Source organism: Dipodomys ordii, unplaced genomic scaffold, assembly GCF_000151885.1.
Source record: "Dipodomys ordii isolate 6190 unplaced genomic scaffold, Dord_2.0 Scaffold235, whole genome shotgun sequence".
In the NCBI taxonomy this organism is placed as follows: Eukaryota; Metazoa; Chordata; class Mammalia; order Rodentia; family Heteromyidae; genus Dipodomys; species Dipodomys ordii.
In genome coordinates, this window is record NW_012267451.1 from 1,421,685 (window position 1) to 1,434,107 (window position 12,423).

Genomic DNA, 12,423 nt, shown 5'->3' on the forward strand with positions numbered 1-12,423 from the left:
TAGCCTTATGAATATAGTGATATGCAAGCAGCAATATAACATAGGTAGGAAGAATAATTGAGACAAGAAAGAGAAAGGAAGAAGCATAGTAGATAATGTACTCATTCGGAAGTATAATAGCATAAAGGACACATTACACTGGAGGAAACATAAAATAGCCAAATTAGAATGAAAATTTAGGAAGTCTTGTAGGGAATTTAACATGACTCTAATATAACCAGAGGAATGAATAAGAGTAACTATTGTGCAAAGAAATCCTCAAATTAAACTAAGATGTGACTGTCAAATTGGTACAGATTGCTCTCAGAGCTTCTAAACATTGTAGGCAACAGTTGTGTTCATCTTAATGTTTGTTTCTTCCAGACTGTGATCTCGCCCTGAACCTGAACAGAGAATTTCTCTCAGGTCTTATCAAGATGATGTAGCACTTGGGGACAAAAATACAGCCCAGGAGACCTCCACTGGAGGCCAAGATGGAGAAGACCTCCACAGCAACCATGACCTTCCCCTTGGCACTGTGGTAGACAGGCAGGAAGGTGAGCCACACACTGCAGAATACCAGCATGCTGAAGGTCAGGAACTTGGCCTCATTGAAGGTGTCAGGCAGATTCCTGACCAGAAAAGCCATGGTGAAGCTTGACAAAGCCAGAAAGCCCAGGTATCCCAGGACACAGTAGAAGGCAGTGAGGGAGCCCATGTTGCACAGGATGATAACATGGCCATGTTCAGAGTGTGCATCTCTGTCCACAAAGGGAGGAGAGATTCCCAGCCAGAGGCCACAGAGAGTCACCTGGATGAGAGTGCAGATGGGGATGATGAGCTTAGGAGCCTGGGACACCAGCCACTGCCTCATGCTTCTCCCTGGAGCAGTGAGTGTGAAGGCCAGAACCACAGTGATGGTCTTGGCCAGGACCGTAGAGACAGCCACAGTGAAGACCACTGCAAATGTGGTGTGCTGGAGGATGCAGGAGGCTGTGTGGGGACGGCCAAGGAAGAGCAAGGAGCAGAGGAAACAGCAGGTTAGGGAGATGAGCAGGATGTAGCTGAGGGCCCGGTTATTGGCCTTGACAATAGGGGTGTCTTGGTGCTTGATAAACACCCCAAGAACAGCAGCTGTGAGTGCAGAGCAGCAGAGAGCTGTGCAGGCCAGAGTCTTGCCCAAGGGGTCTTCATAAGCCAGGAAATTCTCAGTTTTCAAGAGGCAGGTGTTTCTCTCAGTGTTGGCCAACTGATGATCTGGACACCTCACACACTGCTCCATGTCTGGTGAGGAGTGAGAATCGCTGTAAATCTGGGTTCCATATTTCTCTTTCCTCTCATCCCCCTTCATTCAAATAGCAAATTTCCCCTGATTCACCAGGTGACCTGTATTGAGTTCAATACCAAGTAGAGTAACTCTCTATATTAAAATACTTTCAGGTGAATTCTCTTTCTCACATTTTGTTCTTTCCTTCCTCCATTTCTCTTTTTTCTGTTTATCTCCTTCCTTCCTCTGTTCCTTCCTTCCTTCTTCCTTATATCCTTTTTCTTTCTCTCTCTTGCCTTTCCTCCCTCCTTCCTTCCATTCTTTCTTCCTTCGTTCTTTCTTGGCTTCTGTTTTTTCTTCCTTCCTTCTTTCCTTCCTTCCTTCCTTTCTGTCTTTCCTCCAGTGCTTGAACTCTGGCCCTGGGAATTGTTTTCAGAGTTTTCATGCCAAAACTACCATTCTACCTCCTGAATTACAGTTTTTTTTGGTGCTTAATTGTGGAAAAACATCTTACTTAGTTTCCTCCCCATCATTGCATCTAAGCTCCATCCTAAAATCTCAATTGCCTGAGTCGCTTGGATTAAGGGGTAATATATGATTACCTAGCCTTATGTGCTGCATTCTTGACAGGTCATATCACTCTGGCTCTCTGCTATTCATTCAAGAAATAATGGAGAATATAGAATTACCCTAATCATTTCAGTTTTATTAAGAGTGTCTATTCAAAGCCTCAATCTAATTCTTATACCAAGCACAAATTTCCTGAGTATTTATCTATGTCAAGAACAATTTTCCTTCACTGATATGATAGGGTCTGGAAAAGATCAGCTGGATGAGGGAGAAGAGAAATGAAATAGACATGGTAAACTACTTCAAAATCTTTTATATTTAAAGAATTGCTAGTCAATCTAGTGCCAGGGTCAGACATAAAGTTATCATAACCAAGTGCCTTGTATTATTAGTGTTTGCTAAATAGAAAATCAAATTTAGTTAGAAAAGAGCAGCAATGGGCACTCAGAAATGAAAGGCTGTGTTAGATCCAAAATTCCATGATGATTTTCACATCATTTCAAAGATCAAAAACTGGTCCTTGATATTTTCTATTTTTTCTTTTTTATTTCTTTTTACAGTATTTTACTTTTATTTTCTCCATTTCTCCTTTTTTTTTTTACTAAATGTGTATTTTTATTGGAAGATACTGTACAGAGGGGTTACATTTACATGAGCAAGTTAATGAGCACATTTCTTATGGAGCATTATTACCTGCTCCTTTTCTTTTTATAAGTTTTTCATTGAAAAAATACTATACAGAGGAATTACAGTAAAGTAATGAGTAAGATAATGAGTACATATCCTATCAACATTGTTTCCTCCTCCTTTGTTTTTTTCCTACCATCCCTTCTTTCCCCACCTCCCCAAGTACACCCTAACCCCAATCCTCCACCACAAGTCAAAGTTGTAAATTTCGTTTTCAACATAGTGTCGTGTAAATCTCATTGCTACAATGGTCAACCTATATCCATATTTAAGCAGTTTGTTTTTTCCTTCCCCTCCCCAAACTAGAAAAATGTGTATACAAGATGCAGGACCAGAATCCAATACTGTGAAAACATGGTTTATACCATGGGGGAAGAACAAACCACAGAAATAAAAATATCATATAGTACATCATAAATACATTAATAAAAGAAAGAAAAAATAACTTGTGTCCCTATCTTGGGGTTCATTTGACTTAACATCTTATATGGTCATATGTAAATAGCTTTTTCCTTTTCTGCTTCTCCTAGACATATACTAGTTCTTCCAAATAAGGGAAATCATTAGTGTATATTTTCTTTAAATACAAAAAATGTGACTGATGAGAAGGGTATAGGGGTATTCTCAAGATGAATCCTGTAATAGATGAGAAAATACAGTCATATATATAATGGAGGGGCAGTGGGTTGTTTCTTCTAAGGAGAAGTATGGTTAACAGTAGTCATGGAATTCTGCGTGAAGGGGAATATGTGTTCCTAGTGTGCTACTGTAGATCACTCCACTGGCTTGCATGGACTGAAGGTTAGAAAGCAGGGATGGGGAATTTCTCTATAACTCACAGACTCACCTATTCCCTTAGAAATCTCATTCTCTGAGCAAGGAGTGCAGTCAAAGCAACAGGTAGCATTTCCCTCCAGAGAGATCTTCCTGAATCCAGGACCACAGCTCTCAGTGCAGACAGACTGAGGAGTCTGAGAACATTCAGATGAAGGTTAGGAACTCTTCATCCTTTTATATGACATTCCAGACACTCGGGAAAAGATCTTCAAAACACATAATCTTTATATACATACAGCCAATGAATTGGTTGAGCCTTCTTACAGTTTTATCTAACTGGACCAGGAGAATCTGTGGGTCCTTAAAACCCAGATTCTCAAGCCATTGGGAAGTCATGGAGCCTTTAGGAGGTGGATGTTAATTTTAGAAAATTAGGAAATGGGAGTTCAATCCTGCATCCCATTCTTGAATTCAGGTGATGATGTGTTTTCTCTCTTATTCATCTGTGAACAGATGAATAAGAGCATAAGAGGAAAATCACTCAGGGAAACCTCAAACCCACACTCTAAAGTGTAGCTAATTTCTCAGAAGGTGCTGCTTTACCCAGGGCCATTCACATCTCTCTTGGTTTCCCAGTTACAATGAGGTGGCTGAACTTCGCTGGCAGATGCTTCTTTCATTACATCCTGTCTCAGCACAGACTCAAAAGCAATAATATACCCAACCGTGGTCTGAAATCTCCAGGCAGAAGCAAAGCAATCCCTTTTGCCTTCTCATTTGATTCCCTCAGATATTTGGTCACAGTGCTGGAATGATGATTCACAGGTGTAATTCACCTATTATGATATTCAATATGCAAACATAGAACAACATAATGGTAATGAAATGTTCCTCTATTCCCTCCATGAATCTGTTAGTAAGAAACTTCCAGAAAGAGGAAGCTGTGAAATGTACACCACAGAGATAAAGTTTTGATAAACAAGGTTAAGTGCAAGATAACCTTATGGCATATTTATATCTAGATCATGATATTATAGCTAGAAATGACCAACTCTGATGTAGAAATAAGGATGTCGTGACATTATCTACAAGCAATTGCGCACATAACCTGACTTAGGGAATTACAACAACTCAATAATAAACATACATTTTTTTAAAAAAAGGAGAGAGCCAAAAATGCATAAATAACCCACCTTGGTTATTCCTATGGGCCACTCTATCAGATTTTCAAACAAAATCAGTTGTTGATCATGTGATCTAGATGGAGAAAACCTGCCAACTTTCACCCTTTGTCCCAGACCTTCTGGAAAATTCCAAAAGCTCATAATGTCATACTCTGCCTCTGATTTCCTTTCCTCATTCAAAACCACTTGGTCTCCAACAGGATTGGTAAATTGGATCTTCTTCAAAAAGGGATGCAGCTAAAAGGGACACATTACAGTAGTGTGAAATGCTTCCCAGAGTTCTCACAAAATCTGAGCACAATGGATACACACATATCAGCCTTCATACTCACCACATGATTCACACACACCATAGGAATCCAACCAAATGAATTAACTGCATGCCCACAGTGGACTAAAGTGTTACAAAGTTCTAAAACCTGGGTATCCAGGATGGGATGCAGAAACTCAATTTCAAGGGAATCAAACTCCAACCACATCCAACCAAATAATGAATTATCGTATGACAGACCTCAACTGCCTCAGTAAATTGCATTACAATCCCTTAATTTATGATTGATATCAGTGAGCCAGTCTGAAAATAGGTAAATAATAAACTAAGTAGAATCATAGAATATTTATGACAACTATGAAAGATTAACTTAAGCAAGACTTAGCTCATTGTGTGTGTGTGTGTGTGTGTGTGTGTGTGTGTGTGTTTGTGTGTGTGTATCCTGTCCTGTGGCTACATCTCAGGGCCTACCCACTCAATTTGAGGGTTTTTTTTTTCAAAGAAATCATTCTATCCCTTGACCTACAGCTCCACCTCTGGCTTTTGGGGGGTTAACTGTAGTCAGGAGTGAGCCATAGGTGTGAGCCACTTGTGTCCAGACAATCTTAGGTTTTTAAGAACTAGTCACCCTTGATCTGTTATTTTAAAATGTTACAAGGACAATTTGGATATATGCTATTGAAAAGGGGACAGCTTTTTTCCACACATAGTGAGGATGGGGACAGAAGACACAGCACTATCTTATCACAGATGCAGCATTATTCAAGAATATTGTCTTCACAGCTCTACAGTCATTTCATAGAGAGCACACAGATCCAGTGTCTCTTGTATTTTCCAAAATGGAGCCAGGCGACCTAGTTCCATCTGCTATGAAATCTTCTATAGAAAGTCTGCATGCCTACAGAAGGTCACCCAAAAGCAAACTATTACCTGCGAAGAGAGAAATGCCTTTGGTTGGGCATTGTGCACTGGTGGCTCTTCCATGAGATGAAGAATCATCTGGTGAAGGGCATGGGCCACAGCATACACAGCGTTGTAGATGTTGTAACTCTCGTCTGACATGGTCATATCAAAAATGTGCCTCAGCAACCAATCCAGTGTGGCATTGTACGAACAGTGCCCCAAGTCTCTGCAGTCAGACTTAATCAGTAGGCAATAAACAGATTGAATCCATGACCTGGGAAGGGAATTATCTCCTGAGTTCTTCGACAATGTCTCGCTTAGAATAAAATTGGTGAACCCAGCAGTATTTCTATGATGATGAGAGAAAATGAGTGGTGCATGGAAAGAGTCAATCAGAAAATATCTTTTACCAATGGTCACGTCATCATAGGGTGAGTTCATGACCCAGACTTTCCCTGTAAATAAAAAGTCCCTTAATTTAAGCATAAAGCTTAATAGAAATTTACTGTCCCCATAAATGATAATCACATTGGTTGATGATTCCATTAGCTGGAGATGCATCCATAGATCATTTGTGAAATCTGAAAGGGCATTGTAAGTGATCATGTTCTCAAAGGCCAAACAGACTCCATTCTTGTCCATCTCTTCTCTCAATTCTGAGAGGAACCACACACCATAGTCCTCTTCGGTGATGAAAAGTCCCACCCAGGTCCAGCTGAAATGAAGCATCAAGGAGACTATGGCCAGGGCTAGAGCTGAGTCCTTGGCAGCCATCTGATAGACAGTACCGAACTTTCCATGGTCACTCAGAATTGGATCAAAAGATCCATAGGTGAACTACAGGGAAACAATGAACACAACACCAGGAAGAGGATGGTCATAGGCAAATCTCAGTCATGATGTGAACCAAACAAAAACTGGCAGAGGTCGGTGCAAAAGTTTGTTTGTCCCATTTGCAAAGTCATCTCCCATGTTCCAAGCTCATTGTAGACCTGTAAGGATAAGGCTCAGAGCTTTGGATCATCCTTTGGACTCTTACAACCTCTCCTTTTATTTATTTATTTTTGCAGCAAAGAAAATGTGTATGTCCCACCCTCTTCTGGAGTCTTTTCTCTGTGAGATCATGCATTTGGAAGGGTGTGTGATAACTCCTCTTCTTCAACCTGTCGAGGACAGAGTCAAAATGGACATGGCTTCACATCTGCCCACCCCTCCCAGCCTCACCTGTGGAAGTTTGTAGAGGTCCAGCAGTGTCCCAATTGGGACAGATGTGCTTGAGGTTCCTGTGAGTACTGCTAAAGCTTTGCTGTCTCTTCTGCAGGTGTAATTAGGGTTGTTTTTATTCTTCCCAGACAGCCATATGAGTGGATCTTCTAATAGATCAGTATCTTTGTAATGTGCACTATAGATCTCAAACCCCATAGTCATGTTGGGTAGCAGATGAGCATTCTTGTTGATCTCCTCCACTGCAAGCACCAGGTTGAAAAGCAATTGGTATTTCTTTATGTTGATTCTGAAAAGAAGCCAGATATATTTGGGAAGGTATAGGAGTATTACAAATGATTAACTGCAAACCTTCTGACTTTGTTGAATCTAATGCCTATCTAGTCAAATACACACAGTAGTATGTGTAGATCCTATCTTCCAACAGGATGGCATTTGAATTTGGAGCCTTAGATAAGTTCTCAGTATTGGAAGAGCTCCTGAACAGGACTTGATCAGCATACAGGAGATTACTATTCCTTTGAGATTACAAAGGGGGGGGATGAGCGAGCTGGCTTTTCCACTCTGCCATATATGGATATATGAAAAACACTGTTGTTTGCTGGGACATAGGAGCGTGCCCAGCTTACATCCCAAATCTTTGAGTACCTTGAATTACCTGTGCATATGAAGAACACTTAAGAGATAGAATTCAAATTGTGAGCATATTGTCCACCTGAGTTTAGCCAATACAAGCAGAAAGACAGGGCCTGCTGTGTTAGGAATTAAATTTGAAAGCAGGCTGCCTTGTATGTGCTTGCTTCCTAGACTGTTGCCTATGGTGCACATTTCTGCAAAGAAGTACATCTTGCCTTGTAAAGAAATTAAAGAAAACAAAGAAATTCAATTTATGTTATGTGGTAGAGGAACACTAAGCTGACTCAGAGAATGTCATTATTCAAGGGGATTCCTCAGAAACAAAGCAAGATGTCAGCTGAGGAAGCTAGAACATGAAGATTGCTTCATCCAGATGAGAGTCACAAGATTAGACCAGAGGATACTTCTCTAGTAGGACAAAACAACAGAAAAGAATATATGAGAAATGGTGGAAGACACTGTCCCCATTTTCATCACCATCATCAGTGTTAATACCTCAGTATGGACAGAAAACCCCTGACATTGAAGGGAGGGAGAGAGTTCAAGTTAAATCTCAGCATCATCCCCATATACTGAGACCAGTGCTGGGGAAGTGCTTATAGGCTCCACTCTTGGGTCCAGACCTTTAGATTGTGCCTCTGGAACTGGTTTATGACAGAGAAGAAAGACATTGCCATAACTTCCCTCCTCCAATCTTGTGAACAACAGAAGGTAGGGAAAAACCTCCTAGTGAGCAGGGCATAAGAGTGGGTCAGGGTTTTTTCTTAGAACCCTGTGTCAAGCATGTCATGGTTGGACCAATAATCCAGAATAAACTAGAGGCATTGTTTGAACCCTGATCCTCAGATCTCAGCCTCCTAAGTATCTAGGATTTCAGGCATTAGCCACCAGTGCCCAGCTTGTGGCCCCCATTACAAAGCATTCAATGCTTCTCTGGCACAGCACAATTCTCCATCCCACTAGTTGGTAGGACAGGGAAGGAAGATGGTGACATTGTCCTAGAGCTTACTGTGGCCCAAGTGATAACACTAGAACTGTGCCATGACCCCACAGCCAGGCCAGCCTCTGGCAGAGCTCTGTAATCATCTCAGTACCTGGGAAAGTCATCTACCACCAGACAATCTGAGTTCTATTCTAGCTATCACTAATTGGGTATGGTTGTGGCCATCTTGGCCCATGAACCCATCTCTACCACACACAAACTGGGTGAATCTTAGTGCCCACCCAGCACTGCTCTGGTCTTGATTGCAATGGACTGAGGATGTGGTAATGAGGCAGAGTAGACTAGGGAAAATGAGGCCTGGTTAATTCATGCCAGGAATTCAAAAACTCAAGCTTAAAGCTTGTCCATCTATTTCTCTTAATATTAAGAGAATGAAATCATTTAGAGGAAAATGTATTAGCATAGATTGAAAGAAAATGAGGTATGGTAAGCTCACAGCAAATAGAGAGCTATTCATTCATCTACATCCCTTAAGATCAAGTGACTAAAATCATTGAGCAGAAAATGAAGCCAGATAAATTGAAGAAAATGAGTCCTGGTGAAGGCAATTCAGAAACATGATTTAGAAAAACAGAGGCACAATCTTTGCTTCAAAGAGAGACAACAAGATGTATTTCTTCCTGAGAATGCATTTCTTATCATAGGAATTAACAGTTGTCTGGCAGCATGTATGCCTTCCCCAAAAAATGCTCCCCCAAAACATAAGCACCATCCTACTCAAGATATAGACAACAGCATGCTTTCCTCACTGCAAGGGTAATCATTTGTTTTATGGAAGGATGCCTTCTTATCTGAAAAGAATGTCCAATATGTACAGAAACTCAGAAAGTGTAACACCAGGAGTGATTAGAGCAAAGATGAGACATCTGTGTTTACATAACTTTGAAGTCAGTCCTCCCACCTTTACCATATGAATACCCCTGGCAGCCCAAAAGCTGTGTGTCTCTCCTCTGTTAGAGTGTGTCTTTGGATTTCTGTTTCCTGTTTGTTTACTTGATTGCATGTTTGCTTCATTACTCAGTAAAACTCTGCCACATTTTCTTACCACTGTGACTTGCCTAGAATTTCTTATTTTGAGATAAAATTCAAGAAGCCTAAGTGAAGAGTGCCTACTTTTAGAGGGAAATTTCATTAATCTTCACCTGTTTTGGTGACCCTGCTGGTTGGTATTCCAGGTGTAATAGAGTTCTGGTGGCCACAGCTATGACTAAGGCCTGTTCCAGAACAAAGATCTTGCCACTGCTACACAGAAACATCTCACAAGGCCATTTCCTGTGCATGAGCATTATGGGCCCCCGCATGACCCAAGAGGAGGCATGCTGGGACCCTCGACTCAATGGGGTTCTCCTTGAGGTTTTTAGAACCACAGAGTATTTGTCACCCAACTTGCCTTTGACTTTCTCTGCTACTGAAGAGGTTTATCACTTCACCAGCTCACTTCCCTCAAGGCCGTTGCTCCCTCTAGTGGTAACAATGTGGAAGTCACTATAGACTCAGAAACGCTAAAGCCTGCCTGGAATTCTTGAAAGACAGGCCCAAAGCCAGACCAGGGAGACTGGTCTAATTCTGAGACATTTCAAAGGCCAGATGGTATCACGGGTCCAATATGAATCAAGAATGTTCCAGAATGATGAGTTCTGCTAGCATTCAATATAATCAGTTTGGAGAAATTCTCATAGAGACAATCTCAATTCTCATGTTTGTTTTTAATATGCTATTTTACAACATAACTGTGAAGCTTGACAGCTAGAATCTCAGTAATACTAAATATTAATTGGGCAATTGTGGCTCAGGACTTTAATTATGGCTTTTGAGGAGGCTGAGATCAGAGAATTATGTTTTGTAGTCACATTGGGCAGGAATGTCTGTGAGACTCTTATGTACAATTAAACACACAGAAACTGGTAACAGGGCTGTTGGTCAAGTAGTAGACTGCCAGCCATGAAAGAAAAAATGCTAAGGGACAGCCATCTGGACTTGAGTTCACAACTGTGTACATGAGCTTGTGTGAACATTCTCACACACACACACACACACACACACACACACACAGAGCTCAATTAGAGAATGGACAGAGCAGAAGACAACTCTGACATCTCCTATCTCCCATGGAGGTGCATTTCTAATGCTGGGTTTACACATGAGCCCCATCTGTCTCACTCACTTCCACACCACATTCAGTTTGCTTCAATATCCCTCACAAATCTCTCATGGAATAAAGTATTCCTCTCCTGAATAAAGCCCATACAGGGTGTTTCCACACAAGTTGTCTGAAAAGATTCATCTGTGACTTCCTAGTTTACAGAGAATTCTGTAGATCTGAAAGTAGTGAGCTCAACTGGGTCAAATGCATGAATCAAAGAGTGCATAAGACACATGAAAAAGCCAGGTGCCGGTGGCTCATGCTTGTAATTCTAGTTACTAAGGAGGTTGTGATGAGGATGGCAGTTCAAAGGCAGCCAGGGCAGAAAGGTGGGTGAGACTCTTAACTCCAATAAACTAGAAAATTGGAAGTGGTACTGTTCCTGAAGTGGTAGAACCCTAGCCTTGAGCTGAAGAGCTCAGGGAGAGTGCCTAGCCTTACAGTTCAAGCCCCACAAACAACCAATAACAATATGGAAAAAAACATTCAAATATAGTTTAGGAGTTTATGAGCAGGGAGAAAATAGATAAGCCTGGCTAGATGTCAGAGAACAAGGAACAGAAGCAGAGCTTCTGGGAATGACATAGTGGATAGGCTGAGACAAAGACAATAGGGAAGAGGTTCACTTACGTTAGCTATGGGAAAAATCAAACATGTCTTGGATATCTTATTCCTGATCTGACCATCAGCTCCCCATTCCCAGAGCTTTTCTGACATGAAATAACCCCAGAAGCAGAAACTGCATGTCTGTCCTAAGAAATGTTGCTCTGAAGGAGGTCCAAACATTGGTCCTATTTTTAAAAGTATACAGACAGAATTGATTGAAGATTCCCTGGCCTTTAATCTATGGATGGGGACCTTGTGCTTTAGTGTATTAGTATGGACTCTTGGTCACTCAAATGACCCTGAACCAGGACAGTTCAGGCTGGAGGAGTCACAATGATGGTGGCATGGTCGGGACAGTTCTGGGAAATGGGAGTGGAATGGAAGACAGACAGAGACTTCTCTACTCCTTGGAAGGAAGAAAATATTCATCAGGAAAATTGGAAATAAAGTAGAGCTGTTGTGGTGAGGACAATGTAGAAGATCAAGAGAACATTAGTGGATGCATCCAAATTTCCCCCAGTCTGATAACCAAACAGAAAATGCAAATTCTAAGAAAACCCAAGAAATCACTTACTGATCACTCTGTTGCTGCACAGCAGGATCATTCATGTTGCGAACAAATTCCCAAGAATAAAAGGGGAAAATCCCAGCAATGACCACATCTCCCTTGCAGCGTGCCACAGATTTCTCTGTGCAAATGTGTCGGTCATCTTCAGAATTACTGACCATGAGCAGTTGCTGGAGGAGAAGCAGTGTCAGAGTCACAGGGAGCATTGCTGCTGCTTTGGCCTGGAGCTGTGATTCTGGATGCAGACTGAGCCAGCAGCATCAGATGGGTGTCTAAATGGATCTTCAGTTTCTGTGGCTTATTGTTATCTGGATGGCCACTGGGATGCACCACCAGCCTCCTCCCCTGTCCTAGAGGAATACAGAGACCTTTCTTCCCTCCAGCTATACATCTGGGGTCCGGCTTCAAGGTCAAAACAAAAGTTGGAAAACATGTGTAGCATCTTCTCCACACCCTCAGGACTGTGATTTAATCCAAGACTAGATAATGAAGCTCCAGAGATGGATTCCTTTCTTGTTGAGTTGTTCACAAAATTGTGTGAAAGGAATAAGTTGAAAAGAAAATAAATGTCCAACATAAAGTCCCATAGGAAAGCCACTAGGGAT

General features: G+C 41.4%; 1 protein-coding gene across 1 annotated transcript; it reads right to left on the reverse strand.

Moving 5' to 3' along the window:
* Window positions 1-343: 343 nt before the first annotated feature.
* On the reverse strand, window positions 344-12,024 carry LOC106000726 (vomeronasal type-2 receptor 116-like). Its single transcript, XM_013036003.1, has 6 exons — window positions 11,825-12,024; window positions 6,863-7,151; window positions 5,666-6,475; window positions 4,474-4,701; window positions 3,351-3,474; window positions 344-1,263 (listed from the first exon to the last, which is right to left on the reverse strand). Exons 1-6 carry the CDS (start codon window positions 12,022-12,024, stop codon window positions 344-346), a joined length of 2,571 nt encoding a protein of 856 aa, XP_012891457.1.
* Window positions 12,025-12,423: the final 399 nt, after the last annotated feature.